Raw genomic sequence first — 26,659 nt, forward strand, 5'->3', positions numbered from 1 at the left:
GAATAAAATGATTCAATTTTTGATAAAACTATTCAATTTGTAACAAATTGATTCAATTCTCAACTAAATTATCCAATTTTGGACAAAAGTATGCAATTCAACTTAGAGATTCAATTATGAATTAAATGATTTAATTTTGAACCAAATAATTCAATTTAAAACAAAAGCATTCCATTTAAAAATAAATAATTCAATTTAAAACTTAGTGTACTTTTTTATTTGAAATTGATTGATTCAATTTAGAACTTATTTTTTTTCAATTAAAAACTAAATGATTCAATTTGGAACTAAATTATTCAATTTAGAATGTAGAATTTAGAACTAGAATTAAGTGATTTAATTTAGTACTAAAAGATTTTTTTGGACTAAAAATTATTCAATTCAGAACTAAATGATTCAACCAAGTGATTTAATTCAGAATTTAATGATTTAATTTAAGATTAATTCATTCAATTAAAAACTAAATGAATCAATTTAATTTTAACTTGATGTATCAGTTTAGATTTTAATTTTTAAACTGCATGATTCAATTTAAGTGAAATTAATTAATTCAGAACTAAATGATTCAATTTTGGACTAAATTATTCAGATTGGAATTCAATTTCCGACTCAACTGTTTGACTCAACTAAGTAATTCAATTCAAAACTAAATGATTTGTTAGGATTAAAAATAATTTAATTCAGAACTGAATATTTCAATTCAGAGCTTAGTGATTCAATATAGAATTTAGTTATTTAATTCAAAACTAAGTTATTTTTTAGAACTGAGAATGATTCAATTCGGAATTGAATGATTTATTATGTGAGTCAGTTCCGAATTAAATGATTTTCTTAGGACATGATTTAATTCAGAATTAAATGATTCAACTAAGTGATTCAATTTTGTATTAAATAATTTAATTTAGGTTCACTTGATTCAATTCAGAAGTGAATCGATTATTAACTCAGTGATTTCATTTAGAACTTAGCGATTCAATTCGGAACTAAATGATTCAGAATAAATTCAGAATAAAATTTTTTAATTCGAAATCAAATGATTCAACTCAGAATAAAATGATTCAATTTAGTTTACAACTAAATAATTCAATTCAGAACAAGAGGATCCAATTTAGTTTACAACTAAATGATTTAATTTCGCGATTCAGATCCAAATTGATTTCCGAATTATTCTTCGAAAGTTATTGTCTCTTAGCATTCAAAAAAAAAAAAAAAAATTCAAAGAGTGAGCGGTAATTCAGCTGGCCTCTTCACTCCAAGTGTAAGATCGAGAGGTTTACTTTTGGTAATTGGCTCCTCCTTGATTTCGAGTTTACAAGTGTCCATGTCGTTCATGCGACTCTCGCTCGACATGAGACTCGGCCTGGGTGAATTTCTACTCGATCTGATACTGAGATCGATGGGTTCGTCCTGCTCGACCGCCAAACCGCCGGGACTCGGACTCACTAGAAGAAGATCGCCACCCCTCGGCGAATGTTGTGAGGCTGCTGGTGTGATTAGTCCAGGGGGAGGGTAGACAAGTCCCAGACCATGATGAGGATATCCAGTGGTTAGTGTGACAGTGGCGTTAATTTTTCTCGGTGGGAATTCCCTCTCGGACAACGTGGGCGAAGCACTGACTTTGAAGTAGCTCAGCGCCGAATTGCTCCTGGACTCTTCGTGTTCGCCGTCGACTGACGAGGCGCCGCTGTCACTTGGTGTGTCGGCGGATCGCTTGTAAGTGGGGAGGAATGGTCGGAATACTTCCGGTGGACTCGTGGGTACGATAGCCTCTTTTTGGGTGAAGTTGACGGGGAATATTGGCGACATTGACATGGGGTGCTTGTAGCCGAATGAGGAGGGTGGCGTGGTGTCTCGTGGCGGTGTGCCCGGATGCTGATTGATTCTCTCGCGTTCCTTCTGCCACGCGAGGAGCCTGAGATGATTTTGCAGGGCAATATCGTCGGGATGGGGTGATTTGTTGCCTCGTTCGCGTTCCTGCTTCATCATTGCCACGTGGAGAATGTGCGATTGGAGGGCGAGGTCCTCTTGACTTGGTGACGTTCGCTCCTTGCCTTCTTTACTGTAGATGAGATTTTGCTGCGTTTGCGATGGGGGCGAGGAGAGGAAGCCGGGAATGAATCCAGGTCCAAATGGTGAGCCGGCGGGTGAACCCATGTTCTGATTGCCGTTCGTCTGCTCCTGAAGTAGACAGTGAATTTTGAACCAGTTCGATCGTCTACCGTAGCGTGAGCCGGACTTTGACATTCCCACCATCAGACACTTTCGCAGTCGACACGCCTTGCACGCAGTGCGATTTTTCTTGTTGATTACGCAAACACCGCCATTCTTGCACTCCGAGATGCTGCCCAGGTTGTTGTATGTGCGCCCGAAGAAGGACTGAAACAAATAAAAAATTCATCATTAGATAAAATTATATTAGATTGATAGTGTTTGTGCGACATAATAATGAAACACAAATTGTAGGAGAATTACGCTTATATCGGAAATTCAAGGCTTGTACGAGATAATAATAAAGCACAAATTGTAGAAGAATTACGCTTATATCAAAAATTCAAGGTTTGTACGAAATAATAATGAAGCACAAATTGTAGAAGAATTACGCTTATATCGGAAATTCAATGAAATTTCTTTTCAAACAGTTATGCAATTAGTTAAAAAAAGCTTGATTTTTAAAACATCTACGGAAAAAAATGATACGAAAAGTGTTGTAAACTAACGTTTACAACACTTTTCGTATCATTTTTTTCAATAATTAAAGTTTCGCACTCGTCACTCCTTGTTGTCGAATAAATTATCATCTGAATTAAAAGAAATCATGTGGGCGACAGAGCGCGAGTAACGGATCACCATTGTCATTCAGCAAGTTTTCTCGAAATTGTTTTACACTTTTAACATTTTTAATACTCCATAAACTATATTTATACTACAGAGTGCATAAAATACTCTCTTAACGGGTTTTACAAAAAAAAATCGTTTGTCATGTTGCGTTTCGAGTATCTCCCTGAAGCTACAGTTTCACATTGCAATCTTTTGGTACCGATCTTAAACAATTTCTGTGAGCTGTTGTCACAAAAAGACAGTTTATGAAAGACACCTGCGCTGATAATTTTCTTCGTGTATATTTCTCAGAGCGATAGTATCGGCTTTCGGATAAAAACCCTTTTTTTCGTTTTTTTTTTTTTGACAATTCGAATAAAGATAATAATCGTGTGATTTATTGTTAAAGGGACAAATTTACGATTGACAGTGTAACACCAGAGAAGCTTGTATAGGAATATTTCAGGTTTTTTTTCTTCGTGTAGAGTGAGGGAACAAGTGCAGATCGTGCTAGAAAGGCTTTCCGTTCAAACGATCACCATTTAGGGGCGCGTGCGACAAATCCGTATATTGCTGAGAGAGCGCCGGCATCACTGGATTATCTTAAATCAAACGGCACGCCCGGAATCTTGAACCGATTTGTTAAGAACTGCACACAAGTCTCTTTTATTCAGAAAGAGATAGAGAGAAAAAAGTGGTAAAATTTTTTTTCCTAGGTTTCAGAAATTACGTGTGGGCGCATTGTGGATTTTTTCTCTTCTCTCTGTTTTTTTTTTTGTTTTCAATCGTTGCAAAGAAGGAAAGTTGCGCTTGAGTGTTTTTTTCCTCCTAATGTCTCATCCGAACGGTCGTTTCAAGTATACTTGCTGAGCCATAAAATGTCATTGGTATGACGTTCGACAAGTCGATCACTCGCCTCAGTGAGAATTTCCTAGGAAAAAACGCACATTTTCCTGCACGTGAGAGGAATTGGATTTATAGTTTCTAAACCAGAAGTCGATGTTTATATATAAATAAATCGAATAAAGAGAACCAAACTGAATTCGAAGCCATATAAAGGTAGGACCCTTTCGCGACTTGTCAGCTTACCAACTTTGTGAATACAAGAATTTTGTGATCAGCAATTCGAATTTATGAAAATCTTGTCAATCTTTCCTCTTTGTAAACTATTTATTTTATGTATGTGCAACTTTCGAAATGAATTTTATAAAATGTTATATAAAAATGTTGACTTTTAGTCAACTTTTAGGTTCGCATTATACGTCGGCAGGTGAAAAGGTGAAATTTACTGAAACTGATAGTGTAATTTCAACTGAGCAGCAAAGTGAGTCATCAAGTAAACGATGGAAATCAGTGTTTTAATTAAAGTGATGAAAATCTCTGTCCTGACGGAGAAACATAATACTCCCGGAAAAAGGCGTCTCGCGTCTCTCTTTCGGTGATGTGTGTGAGTGTGTGTGTTGGTAGGAATGATTGCAAAGCACGAAACGCAGCTCAAGTTGTTTCGTGATTTGAGTCAATTGATGGCAAACTGCAATTAAATGACGACAGTCTGCCGTTTTTCTGGTTCAGTCCTATATACCAAATTAGAGTCTTATTTTGTACAACTCACTACTGCAATTATCAATCCGTTTTATTTCTTACATCTCATTTTCGTTTCTTGCCTTTTTCACTATTGTTGAGGAATTTATTTGAAAATAAATACACGCTTCAGTGAGGCATAAACACCCGCGTGGAAATGGAAAAATGACAAATTCTAGCTAACTATGGTCAGAGTACTTTAGCCAAACAAAACAAGCTCTGAGCCATATTTTTAACATTGGCCAACAACTGAAACATCATTGCTTATGGCCAATGCTTATTACAAAATAATATATATCACTGCTTAAATATAGCGAACCATGAGTAAAGGCAAAAATAGTTTAAAACCATAAAAATGTCTTATTTTGAGCCAATATTTAAAACCCTCAAAATTTCTATATTTTTGACCATGGTACAGATTATTTTTTATTTGATTTATTTAAATTTGTATTTCTCTGTATTTTCCCACTAGTTCGCGTATCAAGAACCTATATATATATATTAAGGACGTGGGAATGTGAAACGACCTGTCGGGGAATAGTGACCGGGGGTCTTAGGGGAGTCCTCGTGGTGTGGTCGTGTATGCTGTCTTCGCGGGTGAGAGGGTCCCGTGTCACACGTCGTTTGCTACGACCTCGCGAGCATCCAAAACCCAGTGGGGTTCTCGAATTTCCCATTCTACAAGTTGCATTCTTTTCCTTTCGTTCTTTCTTTTATATATATATATCTGTTGTTTCTTTACGATTTTAAACGCAAGCATTTCACCTAACCCTTTTGGACTAAAAAACGTGAAAACGATTTGTTTGCTTTGTCTCTTTTTGAGAAAGGAAAAAAATTACTTTTTATGGGCACAATTTTTTTATTTTGATGAGAATAATTTTTGCTTCTTCATATAAAGGTATTTTAGATATTTTATTCATAGAGATTGTATTTTTTTATGCGCACAATTTATTTCCATTTTTATGCGCATAATTTTTTTACGTTGATGAACGGAATTTAATTTATTTTTATGCGCGCGCGATTTGAAAATATATTTTAATATGATTAATTGTATATTCTCAAAATGCTGGCGATTATAGATTAAAAATTCTATAGACTTCATTCGACTTCTATTATATTTATGCCAATATCATTATGTAGATTTAATTCGCGCACCCGGTGAATAATGACCTTTATGGTAGCGACGTTGAAATGATTTGCTTAAGTAATCGATTAATTTCTGTCAAAAAAAAGCACAGGCAGAAGTTTATTATCACGGAAGTGCAATTAATCATTATATGAACGTTTTGTCAAAAGAAGAAAATTGGCCAAAAAAGAGATTTTTAGAATAGTATTTGAATATATTTTAGAAATTTTCTTCGTATGCAACTTTTTTTTCAGCAAAAATATGCAATTAGGAGACGAAAATTGTCTAATTCAATTAGAATAAAAAAAAATTGCTTCTTCAAATTTCATCTAATTGGGTGAAGATAAAGAATTCCCATGAAGTGCGCGGCGTGAATTTGAAAAAGGATGCGCGCATTAATTAAGAGTTGGCGAAATAAGAGAAGAATAAAAGTTTTGCGAGACAAATATGCTTGACCCTGATTCTGCGATTCTCATCGATGAGCTTTCTTGGAATCCGCGTCACTTGTTCCCAGTTCCAACTAATTCCACGTCGTTTGTGTTTCCTTCCTCGACGGCATTCCCCGGGAGATGACTCGACCTTTCTCGTGAGCTCAAAACCGGATCACGTACTTTATAGTGTGTTTATTATACACATACACACACACAGAAACACACAGACCACTCAACGAGGAATCAATGCTGATTCGTTTTTACGGTTCAATTTATAGATTTCTTTGATTTGATTTAATGTTACGCTTTAATTCATAATGTTTAATTCAATTACATTAGTCGATTGAATAATGTTAACGAAACGCAGATATTGCCAAAATCGGGTCAACTTTTGGACGCGAAAAGACAAGAATTGTAAATGTAATTTTTTTAGGGTGAATTTGAATTAGTAGATTTCCCCTAGAAAGTTAAAATCCAATATGGCGGATTCAAAATGGCGGGCGAAAAGATAAAAAGAGGGATTTGTTTGAAACTTGTTACGCAGGATGTCAGGAAATAATATTAATTTCGAGAAAATTCGCAATGAAAATTATTAGTGATAATTTTTTGACGATATTTTTTTTCTGACGAGAAGTATTCTATTTTTCTAAAAGTATTACGAGGCATTCGCTTTTTGTCATATATGCTGCATGCGTCCACCTACTCTCGTTTTCGTTTTAGAATCATTTCCCTTGTTCTCCTCGACGCATTGCCTGAATTTCAATTGAGCCGCGGGGATTGCATAAAATGGATGAGCTAAACTTGAAAGAAACAATTCCCGTATGGGAATTAGTGATTCGATTTTAATTAAAATTAATTGAACGAAAGAAGAGGGTTTTTAAATGTAAGAAAATCTCGCAAGATTCGAGAAATACGGGAGTCGTCGGTTTTGAATATATATATATATACGCACAAGAAAGAAAGAGGCGCCAATCGTGTAGAGTAAATTTTTTTTCGATTTCTTTTTATTTTGTTTTTCTTGCGTCGATTTGCGGTATAAAATGCTGAAAAGGCAAGATCGTACGTCAGTAGTTTTTTATCACGAGACCAATATGGCCGGAGATGATTTGTCTTCCTTTGGAGCTATTTGTTTGCATTAGATGCTCGATGGCTCTGGGCGACATCGAGAAAATCGCCGCCAATGGATGTACCTACCTGAGTTAGACTTTGATCTTTCTCTACTGATAGCCACAAGGGCTTTCGCTATTGATGCTCTCGCGACTGATTTGTGATCTGGCTTTTAAAAGAAAACAACTTGAATGATTCAGACGAGGATAGATTAACAGTTTATCAGAAATAGACTTCCGCAAAATCGTATCATGTTTTCTTTTTGTTACAAATAATAATAAATATAGAGACAACAACAAAAAAAAAGGACTTTCGAAAAAGTGAGTGCATTCTTTGAAACAAGTATGATACATTAATATTTAATAGTCCACGGGAAGTGTTCGAAATGAATCATCATTTTGAACATTAAGCCACCTGCTCTAAAGATTTATAGACCAAACGCGATAAAGCTAATAAAAAGAAAGTAACGGTTAGCGCAATTATTAGAATATTACGTGTAAATAGTAGCGCTAACCACAATTCTAATAAAATTTATCACGAAAGTAATAAAAGTTCCTACAATTACCTTCTGTTGTAATTCGACTGTTCGGTGTATTTAGATATATTATTTCCATTTGCTTTCCTTGTCGGGGAAAAAAAAAAAGAATATCGAAATGAACCAGAATTCCACTTTCACCCTTGGGGATTTTATAAAACCGCGCGCGCGCGCGAGCGCGATAATATCATGCCTGGAAAAAGCGTATATATATATAATAATTCTACAGTAAAATATTTACAATTTAAATTCATAGACTCTCATTCTTCTCGAATTTTTTTTTCTTTTATTATATATATCTATATATTCATTTCCGGAACTTTGTGTGCACCTGAAATCGAGCACGACCTAGGACGTGTTTACAGGTGAAAGTGAAGTTATTAGAACTCTCCTTTGCTTTATATTGAACTCTCCTTGCTTCCGCGGATAGGACAAAACGAATTGCATCTTACAAGGTGAACTGTGCACTAACCTTTCCTCACCTTTTGCGAATTAGTTTCGGTACAACTTACAAGAAAATGTTGATATGAAAGTCGATTAGAATTGTTTGAACAGGTATTATTTATCACTAAAATGTCATCATTTTTTGTTTTACTTTTGCGAAAAATAAAAATCTTCTATATTTTCAATTTTTTTTTATAAACAAAATCGAGAAATATTAATTCTTTGTTAGATAAATCATTATTAGTACGACTCTTTTTGCAATTTCTATAAATTATTTTATTTGCAACGATTTTCAATTATGTGCCAAGATTGTAATTCTAGAGAATAAATTATGATTGCGTGAAAGTTTGTTCTTTTCAAAAGAAAATTATGTAAAATTAAAGTAGATTCGATCAATCTTGGCGGATTTTATATACCGCGTACTCTGAATGTATATATATACAACTTTTATGAAATTTATTTATTAATATATTTTAGTTTTCTAATTAGCGCCTGAGATTTTGTAATTAATATCACGTAGGAGAAATCATGGTGCATAAAATAGTGTCATTTGTGGATAATTTTCTATATAATTATGTTTTTTTATGCATAATTTTAGACTTGCTTTTTTACTGCGGAAAAAAGTGACTTAGAGATGTTTTAAGTACTTCAGTTTAAGTGAATTCACAATTTTTTTTTACACTTTGCTCTACAGTTTAAAGTTTTCCGAAACTAAAAGAACTTTAAAGTGAATTTTATTTTTGGTAATTTTTCTGCAGATTTGGGAGAAATTTGCTTCAAGTATTTTTTGAATGCATTTTTTTGTGCGGTGTATAGCGGAGAATTTGTTCGAGGAAATTAATTTTGCGGTGATTTTTCTTTTTTTTGACTTGAAGTAAAAGGAAGAAAAGAATAAGATGGATTTGTAGTCAGAAGTAGCGATTGGCAGTGTTGCGTTATATAGGTGAAATAACGAGCGCACTTTTGTAACCGAATTGCATAATGTCAATTGTTCTGAAAAGATCTCGCGCCCGCGAAAGACAGGACAGTATAAAGCGAGGTCGTTGTCGTTGCGCAGAGCCTCGTCTGCCTGTTGAATGTTAAGTATACCGTCTTGCAAGGGCGATTCAATTTGTCAAGTGCGGTAAACGCGACTATGGGTGACACGGCGTGAACTGGGGCACCTGCCTCTACGTGTCCAAGATTGCATCCCCAGAATTGTGTTTGTCTATTGTGCACACTCGTCTCTTCTACTTGTTTTAGAGAAGAAGAAACTTTCCAGAAGAAGAAATTTTTTTCTTTTCTTCAGAAGAAGAAACTTTTTTCTTTTCTTCAGTAGAAGAAACTATTCTCTTAAGAAGAAGAAACTTTTTCCTCTCTTTAGAAGAAGAAACATAAAAAAGAGAGATTACAATCTTTTTAGAAAATTAGCAACAAATCCCCCCACCTCTTCTTCCTTATGAGTGAAAAAAATCTTTCCATAAGTAACGTACGCGCAATTTTGTTGCAAACCGCATAACCACAACTAGAAGATTACGTCTATGGATAAAGCTACCAATGAGAGCACAACTCTCAACTCTAAACGCTCCACTTACACAATCGCGCAGTGATTTCATTTGATCATAACGTGAGCGATAAGATAACTGAATTTTTTTTTTCCTTTTGAAGGAAAAGCGCACCTTTTCAACTTTACAAATCTTTACTTGAAAAGAATCTCCTTTACGATATTTTAATGCCGACTGTGTGAAAAAGAGAGAAAGAAAGAGAATGAGAAAATTTACGAGACTCTCGCAACTAAAGGAATAATGTTTTCTTTAATCCATCATGAAGAGATGATTAGGTAATTTCGTATATATACAAGTTATACGCGCATATATATATATACTCCGCGTATATTTTCGAGTTGCAACAGAGACGAAAATGGCATGTATCTGCCATCTTTCTCTTGACCGATCACATTTCGATTCGTTGGATCGACAGTTCCTTTCATAGATTCGCGATTTATGGATCGTAAAAGTAAATCGTAAAGTCGGTGGTTTGGCCCACATATTATATTGTGGTACACTTATTCTGCGAGAGTGCAGCTGTCGCCACGAAGAAGGATAAGAAATTTTTTTTTAAACATGAAATGATGCGAGCAAACGCGAAAGAGAGAGAGAAAGAGAGAAGAGTGCAAATCGTGTAAATTCACTTATACGTAAAATGTGGTTCGCGGTTTCCTCCCTTGGGTTTATATACATTTTATCTCGACCGCAAAAAAGGGGCCATTGACAACGCCCTCCGCTTCCGAGAGCGATCGGAAACTGGAGACATATCCATGAGGACAAATGTATATTCTTTTATCAATGATAATAATTCTTCCCACGGAAATATTATTCCTGAGTTGTGCACGAAACACTTTTTAACAGTTGACAGTCAATATTTTTTTTTGTTAAGTGACACATGTCACACTCCCACTTTCGTGCGACATTCTGATGAATAGACTCGGTCCAGTCGATCATTGACGGATGTCCGACTAATAAGCATCGATACAGCTGCTTGTTGTGTGAGAGGTTTTAGCGAAACGGATGCTAATGACATACTTTTTATTCTTTACCTATTTATCCCTTTCTTGTATTTTTACTCCTCTTCTCTTCATATGCCATGCAACAATATTTATGCACATGTTCCTCTAGTATTTTACTTTTTATAAGTTTATCCAAATTGAGACAAGAAACGTAGTAAAATTGTTGCATCGCAACAACAATTTTGCTACGTTTTTTGTCTCAATTTGGATAAACTTAGAAGAACTATGAACACAAAATCTTGATTCTAAATTTGGTTCAAGAAATGAGTGTAAATGGTTCAACACAATGAGATATATATATATCGGGAGATGTGGAATGTAATTGTAGTTGAAAGGGTATTTCAATGGTGTGCAATTAGAAGAAGTAATAGCGCAGTTGGGATTGCGAGTCGTTTTGAAGTTGGTAACTCAAGTTCTTCTCCTTGAATTCTTGCCATGTGTTAAACACGAGCCTTCTTATGCCTCCTAATGCCAGTTTACGAGCAAGCTAATTGTACCATGAGGGAAAAGAAAAGAGAAATATCGCTTATGTCCGCGAGTGGAGAAAAAAAACATTTTTCCCCTTTCGGTTAAGATTTTTAGATATATCGCTCGAGATGAAATTAACCGCGCAGTGAACCTCGAAATGAAAGTTCGCTTTTGAAACAGATTAATCAAAGATAAAGAAATGAGCCGGGAATCTAATAAAAAATGTTTATCTATTTTAAAATTGTATCTATTACAATAAATCTATTAAAATATCTATCAAAATATCGATTAAAATATCTACTAAAATATCTCAGATATCTATTAAAATTTTATTCTATTTCGGATTTCTCCAACCGGAAACCGGACTTTTAAGAAGCTAAGTGACTTTCCTGATTCTTTGTACGGAAGTTGAGTGCGATGACGATAAAGCGCGTCAAGCATCAGGTATTTCCAAAGACACACTTTTCGTGTGTCGACCTTTTTTTTCTTCTGGTAATGAATAAGTCAAAGTGTCGCCATTGTTTTGCGGATGAATAAAAGCGACTTCTGAATCACTTGTCGCTTTTCTCTTCCCCTTTCAGAATTTTGTGTAATTGTTCTCTTTTCTTATTTTGTCGCATCGGAATAATTTTCAATCGTTCATTTGTGAAAAAACAATGGATGACAATAAAGAGAGAGGAGAGAAATTTGCATCATATAAGGTCGACGGCGTTCACGACCCGAATGTCTGTTGTTTTTTTTAACGAATTCGATAGCCCGCCGGAAATGAGGCCTTTGCAAATTGGTTCAGTGACAAAAAACAAAACGCGTAAATATTCATGGCAAACATGTCTCCTCTTCGCTCGCACAAGAGAATGAGCCGGAGAAAAAAAAGAAACTTTTTCATCTCTTAAGTCTCGTCGATTGAAAAACACATTACAATATGCATTTAGATTACTTGAATTTAATTTATCGCGGTAGAAAACAAGAATAAAGAAAAAGAATTGGTTAAAACAAAAATACGGCGCAGATATTTTAATACTAATCTCATCCCTTTGGAAATTTTTCAATAAATAATCAAGGATTTAAAATTCGTTGTCGTGGTAATGGAATTCGAATCGGATCATATTTTTTGTGAGGATTCGCATATAAACGAAAATTCCAAAGTGGGTAGGCGGTATAAAAGAGCGAGGAGAAAAAAAGAAATGAACGCGCAAAGGAGAAAGAGAAAGAACAAGTGGAAGTCGGCTACTCACGGCCGAATGTTACGCGAAGAATCCAAGTCGGGTCGTTAGTATGCTAATGGAAGTTCCTCCGCTTCCATATAATGCTCCCCCCTTCAATGTCCGCTGAATTATTTAAAATATTTCCGAATGTCGTTCTAATTGGTGCTAGAGCATCTAGGATGCCACGTGTTGGCGACCAAACCAAAAGGTTCGTTACTGAATCATGAATATGCTTTCGTTTCGAACTGCATTTATATACAGAGAGAGAGAGAGAGAGTCGGCGCCAAGGGATTCGATAAAAAAAGAAATTTCTTGATTGTTCTACCATTCTGGAAATATATTAGAGTCGCGATATAATGAAGAAGAAACATTTATTTGTTTGCAATCGACAATGAAAGATGATAAATTTTTCTTCTGATTCGTTAGCTTTTTACTATGAGGGTTGATAAACTACTACTCGCGGAATAAAATTCCCTGACGTTTCCGAATAAAAATTTATTTCCCATATTGCACTCTGGATAACCGCATGCAAAAGGGTTTCAATTTAGAGTGAATATAGTGGACATGTGTTTAGTGTAGGTGAACTCGGATAGTCGGTAAATTCAATTGGTAGAATGGGTGCCCTAATGAGGTCCAATTACTATCGGATGGGTCACTTAGTATGCAGTACCGATATTCCTTGCAGTGTACCACATTAGTGGGACGACGAGAGCAAGGGTCAACACCCTTGGGCTGGACTCTCTGTTGGTTAACGAGACTGCTTCTCCAATCTGCTCTCTCTCTCTCTCTCTCTCTCTCCCCTAATGCTCTTTTATGCTCGTTTCTCGACAAAGTCGAGTCCAGTCTCGTCGACTAAAGCACAAGCCGCCTTCTGGTTTTACGCGTGCTTCTCGTTTGCGCACGTGCACCACGTCCACCTGTTTCAATGTTCATCCGTCCATGCGGATCTTCCTTTTCTATACACATTATGCCGCGCTGTGCAAGAATAGTTCACCGCGTTTTGCAGAATAGCTCTTCTTTTTAACGACCCGGCGACACGCTCAATTTAACAAGGTCACTTCTTTTTCGACGAGTTGACCATTTTTTTAACAGACGACAAATATGCAGTAGGTAAAAAAATACCTGCGCGGAAAAATTTCAAGACATTCAAGAAGAAAAAGTTCAGGTGCATTTTCCACTTGAACGATTTTGAATTTCCAATATTGAATATTCGAAATTGTTTTTCGATTTTTAAATTGATTGTCTAAGCAGTTGAGTGGGTGATTTTTAAATCGATGCAATTGAGTGAATGATTTTTTGCATTATTGTTAAGTATATGGAAGAATCTAAAGATTGGTTCTCTAAATAAAAATTGTCAACTTGGAATAGAAAAATAGACGGAGAAAAAAAACGAAGGTTACTTGTAAAGGCTATGATTGTGATGTAAATCTTGCTCTAGAATTACGTGATGTATAATTGCAATATTTTCAAGAGGAAACGGTCTAATGCTCCAATTATATACCCGTTGGATAATTAACAGTTTTCGGTCTCGAAACATGACTTTAACTATTTAGTCCTTCTTTATTGTAAAAATAAAAAAAAAATATTTTTCCTCACCTTACAACCTTCGCAGGTAAATGCTCCAAAATGAAAACCTGCCGCCGGTTCACCGCAAACTTTACACTGTTGATTCATCTGAAACAAAAAATTCGAATTTGAATTTTCTCTTTTTTTGAGTATTGATAATTTTGTTCTAGATACCAATTTTAGAATTAACTTCTGCATTTAAAAAAATTTCATTTAGAATATTGATTCTTTCGGAGAAACTAAAAAAAGCAGAGAAAGAAAGTTCGATTGTTCCAAGGGCACACCCCTTATATATCTTTTTAGTTTTCACAATTAGAAAGTTAAAAAAGTCGAAAGAATTTTCCCATCTATTGGAAAAAGATACCTTTCCATGAATGTTTTACATGGTTCATCGAAAACTTGTTTTCTTTTTTTTTGTGTGACAAAAACACCATAAATCGATACTATCTTCTCGTTTCGAAGGCCATCTGCCTTTTTTCTTAATTCACAAGAAGAATTTTTCTCCTTCAAAAAAGAATTTTAGAATTTTATATCATAATAATGTCGATTGTTTTTCATATCATTTAATGGAATATATTCTTTTTCAGATATCATTTAATGCGAAACATATTGTTTTTCTCATATCGTTCAACAATTATTCGCGTATAATTATTGTTCTTAAAAGCATCAAATAAACACGCTTAATTATCCTATAATAAAATAATTCAACAGGAACGTTTTAGCGCTAATTTCTTGAACAAGAGTTCCAGCAATTAACAAATGCTGATTCGAATCATGACCATAAAGTTACATTCAATTAAAGCATACTCGAGTTTCTTTAGCGAGAGAGTCGTTTGAGCTTTTAAGGTTAACAAACGCAATGGCAAGAAATACATTTTGAAAACACCCTGTCCCGATAAAGTAAATTGAAAAATCCCCCCACCAATTCATTTTCTCTATATACACGAGAAGTTAGTTCTCTTTGAGATTCTGAACAAAACACTTGAACGCGCGGTGATTCGTTCGACTCTTAACGCATATTTTTTTTTCTTTTTTCCTTTTTTCTTTGCCTCTTTTGCCCGGGTATTTTAACGAGAATTCAGAGTGGCGGTAATTAGAGCTCTCGAAGGAACGATCCGATACGACACGAAGAGGCCCTCGTTCATTTGTACCTAATTACGTTAAGCCGACCGCCGACGGCGAGTAACGTCGCCTTTATATATATATGTAACGCGTATGAGCGCAACAACCACACGTATATATATTTATATACATAGGAGAAAAGAGCCGCTTCATTAAAGTTTCCAACTTTTTATCCCTCTGTTCAATGTGCGCGTCATTCTCTTTTGACCTCACCTTTCAGGAAAATGTCCCGATTCACTCGAATCATTATTTTTCCCTTTAAGCTCGCGCGCATGTGTCGCGAATTTTATGCTCTTCTTTTTTACCCTACTGCGGCGATATATTTATTGAATCCGCAAAGGATTTGAAATTGATCAAATAGACCAATTATTATTGTTACGAATTGTTTGGATTTCTAGTTGCTTATATAGAAGTATTTTTCTTGACTTTGCAGTTTTAATGTAAGAATTTAAAAAGTAATTTTATTTTTATTAGCAGAATTTACTAATTCAAAAGCAAAAAGTCGGACAAAAGAAGAAGAATAATAATAATAATGTCTCGAAAGAAAGTCCAGCACGCGCGCTCGCCGCAAATGCTCCCCTTTTCATTTTTTTTTCTCAACGCAAAAACGTCACCCCTTAGTTTCCATGAGAGTCAATATTTGCAGACACTTGTTGCTTCTTCATGAAGTCGTACCTGCTCCAAATATCAACTTACAAGGTTTCAAACAGGGGCACGTGAAAGTTTCCTCCCCTACTTTCTTTCCCTCGTCTCCTGGACGAAAATTTGGGGGTTCGAACCCTTAAGGGTACCTCTTCTCTCTCTTTCTTTTTCCCTCTCAGGACATTGCAATGTTTACGCACCATTAAATTCGACTCTTGTATGACGTTTATCTCTTTTATAGTTTAAAAAATTCTTTCTTTCTTCTCGCATTTTTCTTCTATACTCTTATTCAGAATATAAATTTCGCTTCCCCCTTTTTTTTGGCACACTGCGATTTGAAACCCTCGTATGGTTTTAACCCTTTTCCTTTTTTGCTTCTCATTTACATTCATTTCGTCATTGCGCTTCCTGATCGTTGAGAATGTTAAGAAGTAATCATTAGTGCAGCGTATTTCTCTCTCTTTCTCTCTTAAGATTTATATATATCTCAAAAGATAGAGAGAGAGAGGGGAGAAATGAGTAGAGTATAAAAAAGAGATAGTGGATTAGAGTAGAAAAAAGAGAGAGATTTATAGATTAGAGAAGAGAGAGAAATAGTAGAGAGAAGAGATGGAAGAAATACGAAGAAGCTGTAAGGATGAATATGAAGTGAGCTGATAATTGCGCAAGAGACGTAATTAGTGAAATTAGGTGAAGTAAGGAGAGACTTATTAAGGCTAATTCTAATCATCATCGTGGTCCAGCATCCGTTCACCGATATATTCTGTGTGTATATATATATATTTAAGCGGTGTTTGGTAATGATCACAGGGTCGAGGTGTCATGAGAGCTCGCGTGTGTGATTTACATCGGATCCTCAGGCGAGACGCACGAAATCGATCGTTTAATTTAAGACCAGTTTCGGATCAGAGAAACCGCAATGTATCGATTGTCACTTAATAGATGATCACGTCAAACTGGATTTATGAATTCTTTGACGATTTCTCTTGCGGGCTTTTTGCTTATAGTTTTTTATTACTTTCATTATGTTATTGCTACAATCATTATTGTTATTATTGTAACTAATATTATTATTCTTACTATAGTATAATTATTGTTACTAATATTATTATTCTTACTATAGTATAATTATTGTTACTAATATTATCATTATTATTGTTACGAAGAACTCGTTCACTATTAACTTAAAAGCATCAATTTGATACTTTCAAGAATAAGTCTTTAATAATAGATAAAAGATGTTTTAAATAATTCTGTGGCCTATAAGCTACAAAATTATTTAAAACAACTTTTATCAATTATTACTTAACTGCTATCTTTTATATTCACTGTTAATTTAATAAGTATCAAATTGCAACGAATTGATAAAGAAAGATGAACAAATTTTGAAAGAATTTAAAACAACAAAAACTTAAAGCATTTTACAAAAGAGTAACATAAATGATGTGCCAAAATGAATAAATAGATATTTACAATAATACATATTGAATGCTAGATTTTAATTGTTGTTATATATTGTTCGGAAAAAGGAAGAGAATAGAGCAACTTTTTAAAGATTTGACATAATGAGAGTTGTATTCAGAAAAAAAGAGCCGCGGGAATAATGGAAGAACTGTATATATACGAAGGAAATAAAATGACTCCAAGTGTCATACAGTGAAATTTAGCATTCTGCTCGTAATAAAAGAAGAAAGGGAACGTATGATACTGACAAAGTAGTTACGTTTCGGCCTAGTAAACTCCATTGTCATGTTGGTTTTTTCAATGCGTCCTATTATACAATACAAGAAATTCATCTCCCTCAAAAACTTCTCCTTACTCTACTCCATTTCATATATATAAAACTTGAAAAATATTTCCAACTTATCATAATGTATTTCTGGAAAATTAACTCTGTATCCTTCTGGGATTATTACAATAATCTTCCAAGTTTATCGAATCTCGAGAATATCAAATTTTTTCGAAGAAAAAAACAGACCGCACAAAAAGATGTACAAGTCACCCTGAGATGGTGGGTGAGAGAGAAAGACAGAGTCTTTTGTATTTTGACCCCGTATGGAAAGAAAAAGTATAAATAAAGCATTTTTTTTGATCCAGAAAATCGGGAGAAAAAATGGAAGACAACAATGACGGTATCGCACTCGCACAATTTGTATCGGGGATGCGTTTTTAACGATCCTCATGATGGATGAAGAAGAACGGTTTTGTTAAGACTCTCGAGACGCTCGATCGGGCACTATGAGGCCCCACTGAAAAATGGTCTTTTGCCCCGGGGACAGAAGTGCTTTTTCGGGGACCTCCTTCGGTTAATGTTTTCGCGATCCACAATGCACGCCACGGGAGCCGGGAGAGAAGGAGAGAGACAATTAATAACCTTCTGTAGGATCATTTATCGCGACAGTTTAAACTGAGTCGAGGGTCCTGCTGATGTCCTCGTCCTTATTTCTTGTCTCTCTCACTCTTTCTGTTTTTCCTTCTCACTCTCTCATATACATATAGATATTCATAACTTAGTTTCTATATATGTTGGTTCATATTCACTCTCGACGACATTGTTCGTCTCCTTGAGCCGTGACCGATCCGATTTTTAACAGGTCGAGACGTTAACGCTCATATAGGTATAAATAAGTCACACGTATATGCGTACTGAATTCTGATATCCTCCGGCACTTGAGAGCGGACAACCCTTTCCACTTGTGAGAATCGCTTTTCGCATATAACACCACCCAGTCTTTGCCAATTCGCCATGCTCGCGTATAAATTGAACGAGTCGCAGCTGCAACATGCTCCATCGCAGCTGCACTCTCTCTCTCTCTATCCGCATTTGCCAATCTTTCCTTCACTCAAAAAATCCCCGCTAATCAGATCTACCCGCCAATTATTATCTTCTTCCTTTTGCCACAGATCCAAAAAAAAATTAATACGCGCACCGCACAAAAAAAATCGTATTCAAATCAGGTAAATGTTTGATTTACTTTTGTAAATTTTCTTTAACTTTTGTTACCTTTCTTTAGCGTAATTTGAATTTCGCGCCCTTTTTATAGTTCGCCGAATTCCCGTCAAGGCGTGGAAGTTCTCTCGCAAACGAGATAAAACTGTCGGGAGTATAAACTCGAGACTTTGTTTTAATAACAAAGTAAAATGATAATAATGTTTCAATAATGAAATAAATTGTAACAATTTATAATGACTATAAAAAAGAAATCTTTTTTTTTTTTGTCAAAAATGATTAGAATCGTTTTTCTTCTTTTCTTTTATTTCGCACTTGACGTTTTACGACAGAAAGGCGCACACGATTTTCCGCGCGCATGAAATGGTCTTATTTTCTTGCATTCGCAACTGGAGTGAGACAAAATGACACTTTATGAGATTCGTGCACTCTGAAACGTGTCATTCTTGAATCGCGCGGCATTCTTTCTTTCGTTTTCTATTGTCTTCCAACTCTCGACGCTTACACAAAAATTCTCAATAGTGCTTTGCATTCAAAAGTAATGTAATAACTAACTTTTCGCATAAATATATATTCGTATATATATATTTATACATTTTACATATTTAAACACTGTGAGATTGTTTTATATAAATGTTAAACTGACGTGTAACGAACTAACTGAATTTGAATGTAAATTAGTCTGCTGTGTTTTAAATTTATTCTTTTTGAGTTTTCCGAATCTAAAATGCGCACCATTTCTTGGTTTTCTTCTTTCTTACTTAGTTTTTCTATAAGGTTATCAAATTGAGACAAAAAAACGAATTAAAATGTTGTTTCGCAACACTTTCGATTCGTTTTTTGCCTCAATTTGATATCCTTAAAAAAAATGTGCTTCTTCTTCTTTTTTTTTGTTTTTGAAATTTTTCCCTGTTTAATTAAATTTCCGGATTTTTTGGCTCTTTTATTTTTACTCCGAACAATAATTTTTCGAAAATATTTACAAAAGGGAAAAATTTTAATTGAACGCTTAGAACTTACGGATTATTTTTTTAAATTTAATATTGAATAGAAAAATTACAATTGAATTATTGAGGCAAATTGAAGAAGAAGAAGAAAAAAAGGAAAATTCGTTTATCTGTAGCGAATATTTTTTTATTTATCCTAAAACCGGAAGTGCAGGATAAAAACTCGTTTCAAGCGCTGAAATGATAGCAAATGATGCCCGGCCTCGAGGGTGCGAACTTGACTTCATTTGGCGATCAAATTCTTTGATTTACAGTCTCATAAATGCCGACGTTACTTTTTACCCGCAATTTTCAGTTGGATTTCTTTTTCAGTTAAAAATTTAAAATTTTCTGAATTAACATTTTTTCTATGTTCAAATTTCTTTTCGAGCTTTATTTGCCTCTAACGTAAAAGTCTAAAAAAACTACTTTCAACACATAAAGTTTAAGAAATGAATCACAGTTTTTCTAAGGATATCAAATTGAGGAAAAAAACGAATCAAAATGTTGCTTCGAAACACTTTTAATTCACTTTTTGGCTCAATTAATTGATATCCTTAGAAAAACTGTGATAATGAAAATTTTTTTTTAATTTTTTTTTTGAATTAAAACTATTTTTTGTTTAACAGCATGTGACTGTTAGACATTTAATGGTAATTTTTTCGACCACTTTTCTCTTCAAATATTTAATAAATTCAGCTGAAATTTTGTAAGAAAGTCTAAAATATAATAAAAAAGGGCAGTAATGTGCAAAAGTTTTAAGAAGAAATTTTTGTTACTAATTTCTATAAATTCCCGCAGACAAAAAAAGGATAATTTTTAATATACGACTATCAGGTTTCGTTTAAAATAAATTTCGTTACACTTTTTTTAAACAAATTTATTGTTATCGCAACAAAAATATTTTCTTCAAAATGTCTATGAATAAATCAGTAAAGAAAAAAGATTTTGTTTCTTCTGTGTTAATAATCCGATATTTTCTCTTTTCCTCGTGTTATTTTAGCTCTTGAACAAAAGATATTTATTTTTATTTATTTATTTTGTATAAACGGGTTTACAAAATTATCCTTTATGAAAGGAAAAAAAGTGTTCGAAGCAACACGATATTAGTAGAAAAGGACAGAAAAATTGTGTAAGAGAAATAAAAATGTTATTTTTCGAAGAAAATTATTAAAGAAGGAAGTAAGAAGGAAATGATTTGAGAAGCATTTAGTAATTCACGCAGTTTACTTGAAAGTATCAAATTGATGTCAAACTGGATCAAAATAACAACAAAAATTTTTAATTAATTTATGATTTGATCTATATTTTTATTATTAATTTGTTGCAGTTTGATACTTTCAAGTTAACAATGAATAAAAGGAACAAAAAGTAGAAAATAAATGAAAAAATAAACTAAAGAAAGAAAGAGAAATGAGAAAGAAAAGGAAGTAGAAAAAGAAAGAGAAATAGAAGGAAAAAGGAAAGAAAAAAGGAAAAGAAGAAAAAAAACAGGAAAGAAAAAGGAAAGGAACAGAACGGGTGTGGAAAGAAAAAAGAAAAAAGACAGAAAAGAAGAAAAAAGAGGAAAAACATAAAAAAGATCTAAAAATGAATCATTAGTGTTAATTATATTCCAGAAGAGAAAATATATTGTCCACGCCGATAAAGATGAAAAAAAATAATAAAAAGTATTTAACTCTCGGAAAAGAGATGCTCGCCAGCGATTAAATACATCCAGTTAATCTGTTTCAATTGCCATTTGTCCGAAAGATTATAAACTTTTTCTATTTCGACATATAACACACACAATTGATGATTTTCTCAAACTGCGCGCTTTCTCCATACACATAAGTGTTTAGAGTGACTTTTTATGTACCTCGTGTCGATTAATCGCGCGCAGTCACTCGAGAGAGATAAGATTAGGGGTTAACAGGGTGTTAAACCAAAACCGTTAGATCTGGAAAATGTTCCATCCAACCGAAACAAGTGACACACTATATATATACTCTGCTCGCACCGGGTGAAAACACCAAGACCAAAATACATATCAAGAAAACTCCTATTATAACGGAATCACTAAATATCCATAGAGACATTCCTTACTTTTTTTCTTTCTTTCCTCGCAGACTGTATCTTTATCTTCAACAGACATATATATAACAGTTAACTTCCCGTCTGGGAAATTATCGAAATTAACAATCATATACAACAAATCTTGGACACACACAAATGTAGTACACCGGACACATTTATTATTTTGAAAAATATTTACATTTGAATTTAAATTCATTCGATTCATTTGAATTAAAATTCATTTGATTCATTTGAATTAAAATTCATTTAATTCATTTGATTTATTTAATTCATTAAATTCATTTTACTGGAGAAACATGAAAATGTAGTTTTTATAGCGTGTGAACGGAGTGGAGGAATTGAAAGATGAAATTGATTCGCTTTTGAAACAGTTCGTGATTCAAGTCGCGGAGATTGGATTTGAAGTGTGACTATAGGTTCGCAATATAATAGCGCAATCACGAAATTTCACTACGTGTAGAGTGGAATAATTCCTTCCGCTATATAGCTAGTTTTCGTATCGAATCCCCCCTTCAAAAAACGTGGGGATTTTTGATCCTTTTGGACAAAGGATGTTGGCAAAAAGGCGTTAAGTCAGATCACGACCCTACGGGTACAACGCTCTCTCTCTCTCTCTCTTCGCGAAGGGTTAATATGCAAATAAAGTCCAGCGTGCGCGTATGGACACAAATACATGTACATGTGGGGGCAAAAGAAGAAAAAAAGTTAATTCGTCCACACGAGGAGCGAGAAAGAGAGCAAGAGAGAGAGAGAGAGAGAGCAAAAAAAAGAAAGACAGAGAGAGAAAGATAGAAAGAGTGTTATAAGAAGAAAATAACGTTGCAACTTTTCGAGACGCAAGTTTCTGCTTGCGTACAAGTGGGGTAATAACCGTATATGAAAGGGTCACAATGGAGCCCGACATACCGCAGCCGGTGAAAAAAAAGGGCAATAAATATATTTTGACATGGGAGAGCCTCAGTATATGCGGAGCAATCGTATAACGCTCTCTTCCTGCACTGGATGTATATGTATGTATATACGTCAATCCAAATGCCTGGACTTTAGCCAGGTGCCCTTTTTGTTATGCCAAGCGAATTATAGCGTCGACGTCCTAAGACGACGATAGAAAGGCAAATATTGTAGCAACAAGGGGTGACGTTATAATGTTTTCATTTGCCATGTCCCGCGAAATATGCGCACACGCGATGATGATACTATATATATACATGTCCCACATGAGAATTTTAATCTGCCTTTTGTGAATTAATTCCTAATATTCTATTGAGATAAGGGAGATAGGGTCAATTATTGTAATTATCCTTGTGTTCTTTTTCTTATCTCGTATATCTGTTTGTAAAGTGATATAATTTGCTGTTTGCACGCGGAGATCAATTTTGTAATTATGCTTGTCAACTCTCTCGATCTGATATATACGCACTCATTCGGGAAAAAAGATTAATATTTCACTCAGAAGCTATAGTAAATTATTTATTTGTTGCAAATTAAATTTTATTTTGTTTAGATAAATTCTATTTGGTTTAAATAAATTTTATTTTGTTTTGATAAATTTTATTTTGTTTGGATAAAATTTACTTGGTTTGGATAAATTTTACTTGGTTTAGATAAATTTTACTTGGTTTATATAAATTCTATTTGGTTCAGATACCATTTTGTTAAGATAACAATTTTATTTGGCTTAATAAAATAATTTGTGCTAAGTAAAATTACTTGTTATATGAATAAAATTATTTGCTGCTCTCTACTTTTGAATTAGTCACTTTTGACCATAATTCAACAGCACCAATTCGTTTATTAAGTGAATTAGTAACAGGTACTGATTAATTTTTAGTCAAAAATAGCTCATTGTAATTTAATTTATGTTATAGTCTAACGTTTAAATTATATTAAATAATAAAAATTAAATTCAATTAATAAAAATTAGTAGATTTATGTCTAGCGAATAGTTTAGTAATTTTCTTACAAAAAATTAGTCGTATTTTATTGTTGAATTAGTTATTTTCTACTTATAATTAGTAATTTTTTATTAATTGAAATAGCGACGAATTATTCGCGGTTTTACTATGTTTAATTAGTATAGTTTACCACTAATTCAGATTTAGAGAGTAAATAAAATTATTATTTTTGCTACTCTCTAAAATTGAATTAGTAAAAATATGTTTACTAATTTGAATTAGTGACTGACTTTTTGCTTTGAAATTAGAAAATTTTACTAATAAATAGTAATTTCTACTAATTTAAAAGCAAACTTTAAAAGCAACTTTTTGCTTTGAAATTAGTAAATTTTACATATTTGTGATAACTAAAAATATTTGTGACAAATAAAATAATTTTTTGGACCGAATAAAATTATTACTTTTCCTAAATAAAATTATTTTTACTGAATAAAATTAATCTAAATGACATTATTATTTCTGATAATTAAAATTATTTGTGCCGAATAAAATTATTACTTTTGCTAAATAAAATTATTTGTTTTGAATTTTATTATTTTTGCAAATAATGATGACAATAAAACCTTAATTTTGAATTAGTTAAAATAAAAATGTTTACTACTTTGAATTAGTAACTGACATTTTGCTTTGGGGTCGTCCATAAATTACGTAAGACATTTTGGGGGGAGGGGTGGGTCTGCTAAATCTAACGAACCTTAGAAAAAATGGCGCTAATGTATGTAAAAAATCTTACAAAGGGGGGTGGGTGGTCAAATTTTCCAAAAAAGTGACTTACGTAATTTATGGACGGCCCCTTTTGAATTTCTAAAATTTACTAATATATTAGTAGATGTTATTATTTACTAGCAAAATTTATTAATTTTAAAGCAAAAATTCAGTCACTATTTCGAATTAGAAAAAACATTTTTACTAATTCAGATTTTGAGAAAATAATTAAGTTTTTTTTGCTTAATATAAAATAAATTTGATTATCACTTGCTAATAATAATGGAATAATTATTTTATTGTCATTTGTTAGAATTAGAATTTCTTTATTCTGCGCCGGTCAAGCGAATGTTAATATTAGAAAAATAATCACAATATTTGTCGTAAAACAATTAATATTTTCTATTTTCTCACTATTAAAAAGTCACAAATTTTCGTTGTATTGTTACTTGAAATTTTTTTTTGAATCATTCTTCACTTAAACTTGATAATTTTTGTAGATTTTTCAATAAAAGTGATAACGAATAATTGAAAAACATAAAGACTTCGCAAAAAAAATAATTCACTTAAAAATTGCTATTTCTTGTAATTTAAATAAATAATTGCAATAAATATTTAGAGTAATTAATTACAATAAATAATTACAGTAAATAGTTATAGTAATTAATTATTAATTATAATAAATAATTAGTGTAATTAATTAGAATAAATAATTCAAGTAATTAATTAGAATAAATAATTCAAGTAATTAATTGCAATAATAAAATAAGAAAAAACGTTTTTGTTGTTTAAAACTTCAAAATATAAACTTACAGTTTACTGTTAAAAAGCCTGACAGTTTTGAAGTAAAAGAATAGAAAATTTATTTTTGACACTATTTTACACTTTGAACAATTAAAAATTTACTTGATTGACTTTATTTGCTTTGAAATATTCCAAAATTTCGATTATTTACGGTATTTTCTCTCTTAGAGCTTTGTTGATAATTAAATTCTGAATCTTTCACGCAGAAAGAATTTTTGATTAAAATTTTTATCTAATTTTTTTGCAAATAGTGCATAAAAAATTAACACGCATTGTTAATTTTACTAAATATAGAAGATTCCTTAAAATTCAATTTTCGTACTTTGCTAATTACGTCTCTCGCTGTTGCAATAATCGTTCACCAAAACATTGGTTTAATCTCGGAACTGTAAAATTTTTGAATAAGAGCGCGAGTATCTTTATACTTAAAAGACAAATTGTTTTCGAAAAAAATTGAAATTCGTTCTAAAATCATAATCAAAATTACCGATTTATGATGAAAAAAAACATGTAGTCGAAAAATCGGCAAACTTTTGATTTGTAAATTGCAATGTATCGGTAAAAATTTCGATAAATTTGAATGATATTTTTAATTTAAATTTTCAGAAGTGTTATTTTTTTTATAACTGTCGCTAATTAGTGGAAAGAAAAAACTACTGGCGCTAATTACCTTTTCGAAGGATATTAAATTGAGATAACAAATTCGTTTTTTGTTTCAATTTGATGTCCTTAGAAAAACTGTGGGAGTATAGTTTTGATAAAAATAAAATTTTATAATAATGAAAAAAGTAAAAATATACTGAAGAAAGAAAACGTCAAAAAGACCTGACACTTTGGGAGACTTAAACGCCCGCACAAGTGATAACATAATAATATATCAAAGAATGAAACACTCACCTTTTCTGACAAACTAATTCAACAATAAACGATGCACTCAAACGATCTCCACGATATTGGGGACAGTCAATGAGATCGTTTGAAACTTTAAAGTTCCTTTACCACATGATAACGATCCAACACTCTTTTAATGAAAATCACAAATCGCTTATGTTTTAAAACAAAAGGAAATATAAAAATAACTAGTCACGTGGAGAGACAACTTTCGGCGCGACACTTTAAAGATTTTTTTCGCCGATCTTGACACGTGAAAAATTTTTCTTTTCTTGCAAAGAAAAAGAATAAAATAGTGTTGCTTGTTGTGGAATATAAAATTTGTTTTATATTCGCGCGTATATCCAAAAAAGAGATGATTCAAGATGTGTCCAAGTGCCGACGGGCTTTTAAATACACAGGTGGCAATAGTAGAAAAAGCACGATCACAAAAATTTTTATGTGTATATATATATAATACAGCCGCGTCGAGGGACAGGAGAAGACTGCCGCTTAGAGATCTGCGACCTGTGCGACTGAGGAAGGTGTCTCAGCTCTCTTGCCTGAGCCGATTTTCTCCTGGCAGGAGTACAATCGGCCCACCTGTTAACGCCTGCTTCAGTGCGAACCAATCGGATTAAAAGGGGACCTAGGTCCCAACCAATCGTACAACACGATTATGTAAGACAAGTACCCCCTGAACACACCCACTTTTTCCCCTTAG

The 26,659-nt window shown here is 33.3% G+C and overlaps 1 protein-coding gene across 1 annotated transcript; it reads right to left on the minus strand.

Annotated features, from left to right (window-relative positions):
• Positions 1 to 380: 380 nt before the first annotated feature.
• LOC122509424 (protein embryonic gonad-like) lies at positions 381 to 26,463 on the minus strand. Its single transcript, XM_043623514.1, has 3 exons — positions 25,963 to 26,463; positions 13,856 to 13,933; positions 381 to 2,376 (listed from the first exon to the last, which is right to left on the minus strand). Exons 2-3 carry the CDS (start codon positions 13,931 to 13,933, stop codon positions 1,216 to 1,218), a joined length of 1,239 nt encoding a protein of 412 aa, XP_043479449.1. The 5' UTR covers positions 25,963 to 26,463; the 3' UTR covers positions 381 to 1,215.
• Positions 26,464 to 26,659: the final 196 nt, after the last annotated feature.

This window comes from Leptopilina heterotoma, unplaced genomic scaffold (genome assembly GCF_015476425.1).
Source record: "Leptopilina heterotoma isolate Lh14 unplaced genomic scaffold, ASM1547642v1 Lhet_116, whole genome shotgun sequence".
Lineage (NCBI taxonomy): Eukaryota > Metazoa > Arthropoda > Insecta > Hymenoptera > Figitidae > Leptopilina > Leptopilina heterotoma.

What these genes read in the sequence shown, in the direction of transcription:
- LOC122509424 (XM_043623514.1), bottom strand. Translation starts at nt 13,933, where the DNA reads ATGAATCAACAGTGTAAAGTTTGCGGTGAACCGGCGGCAGGTTTTCAT. An exon ending in TTACCTGCGAAGGTTGTAAG is followed by an intron (nt 2,377 to 13,855) that starts GTGAGGAAAAAT and finishes TATTTGTTTCAG; the next exon opens with TCCTTCTTCGGGCGCACATA.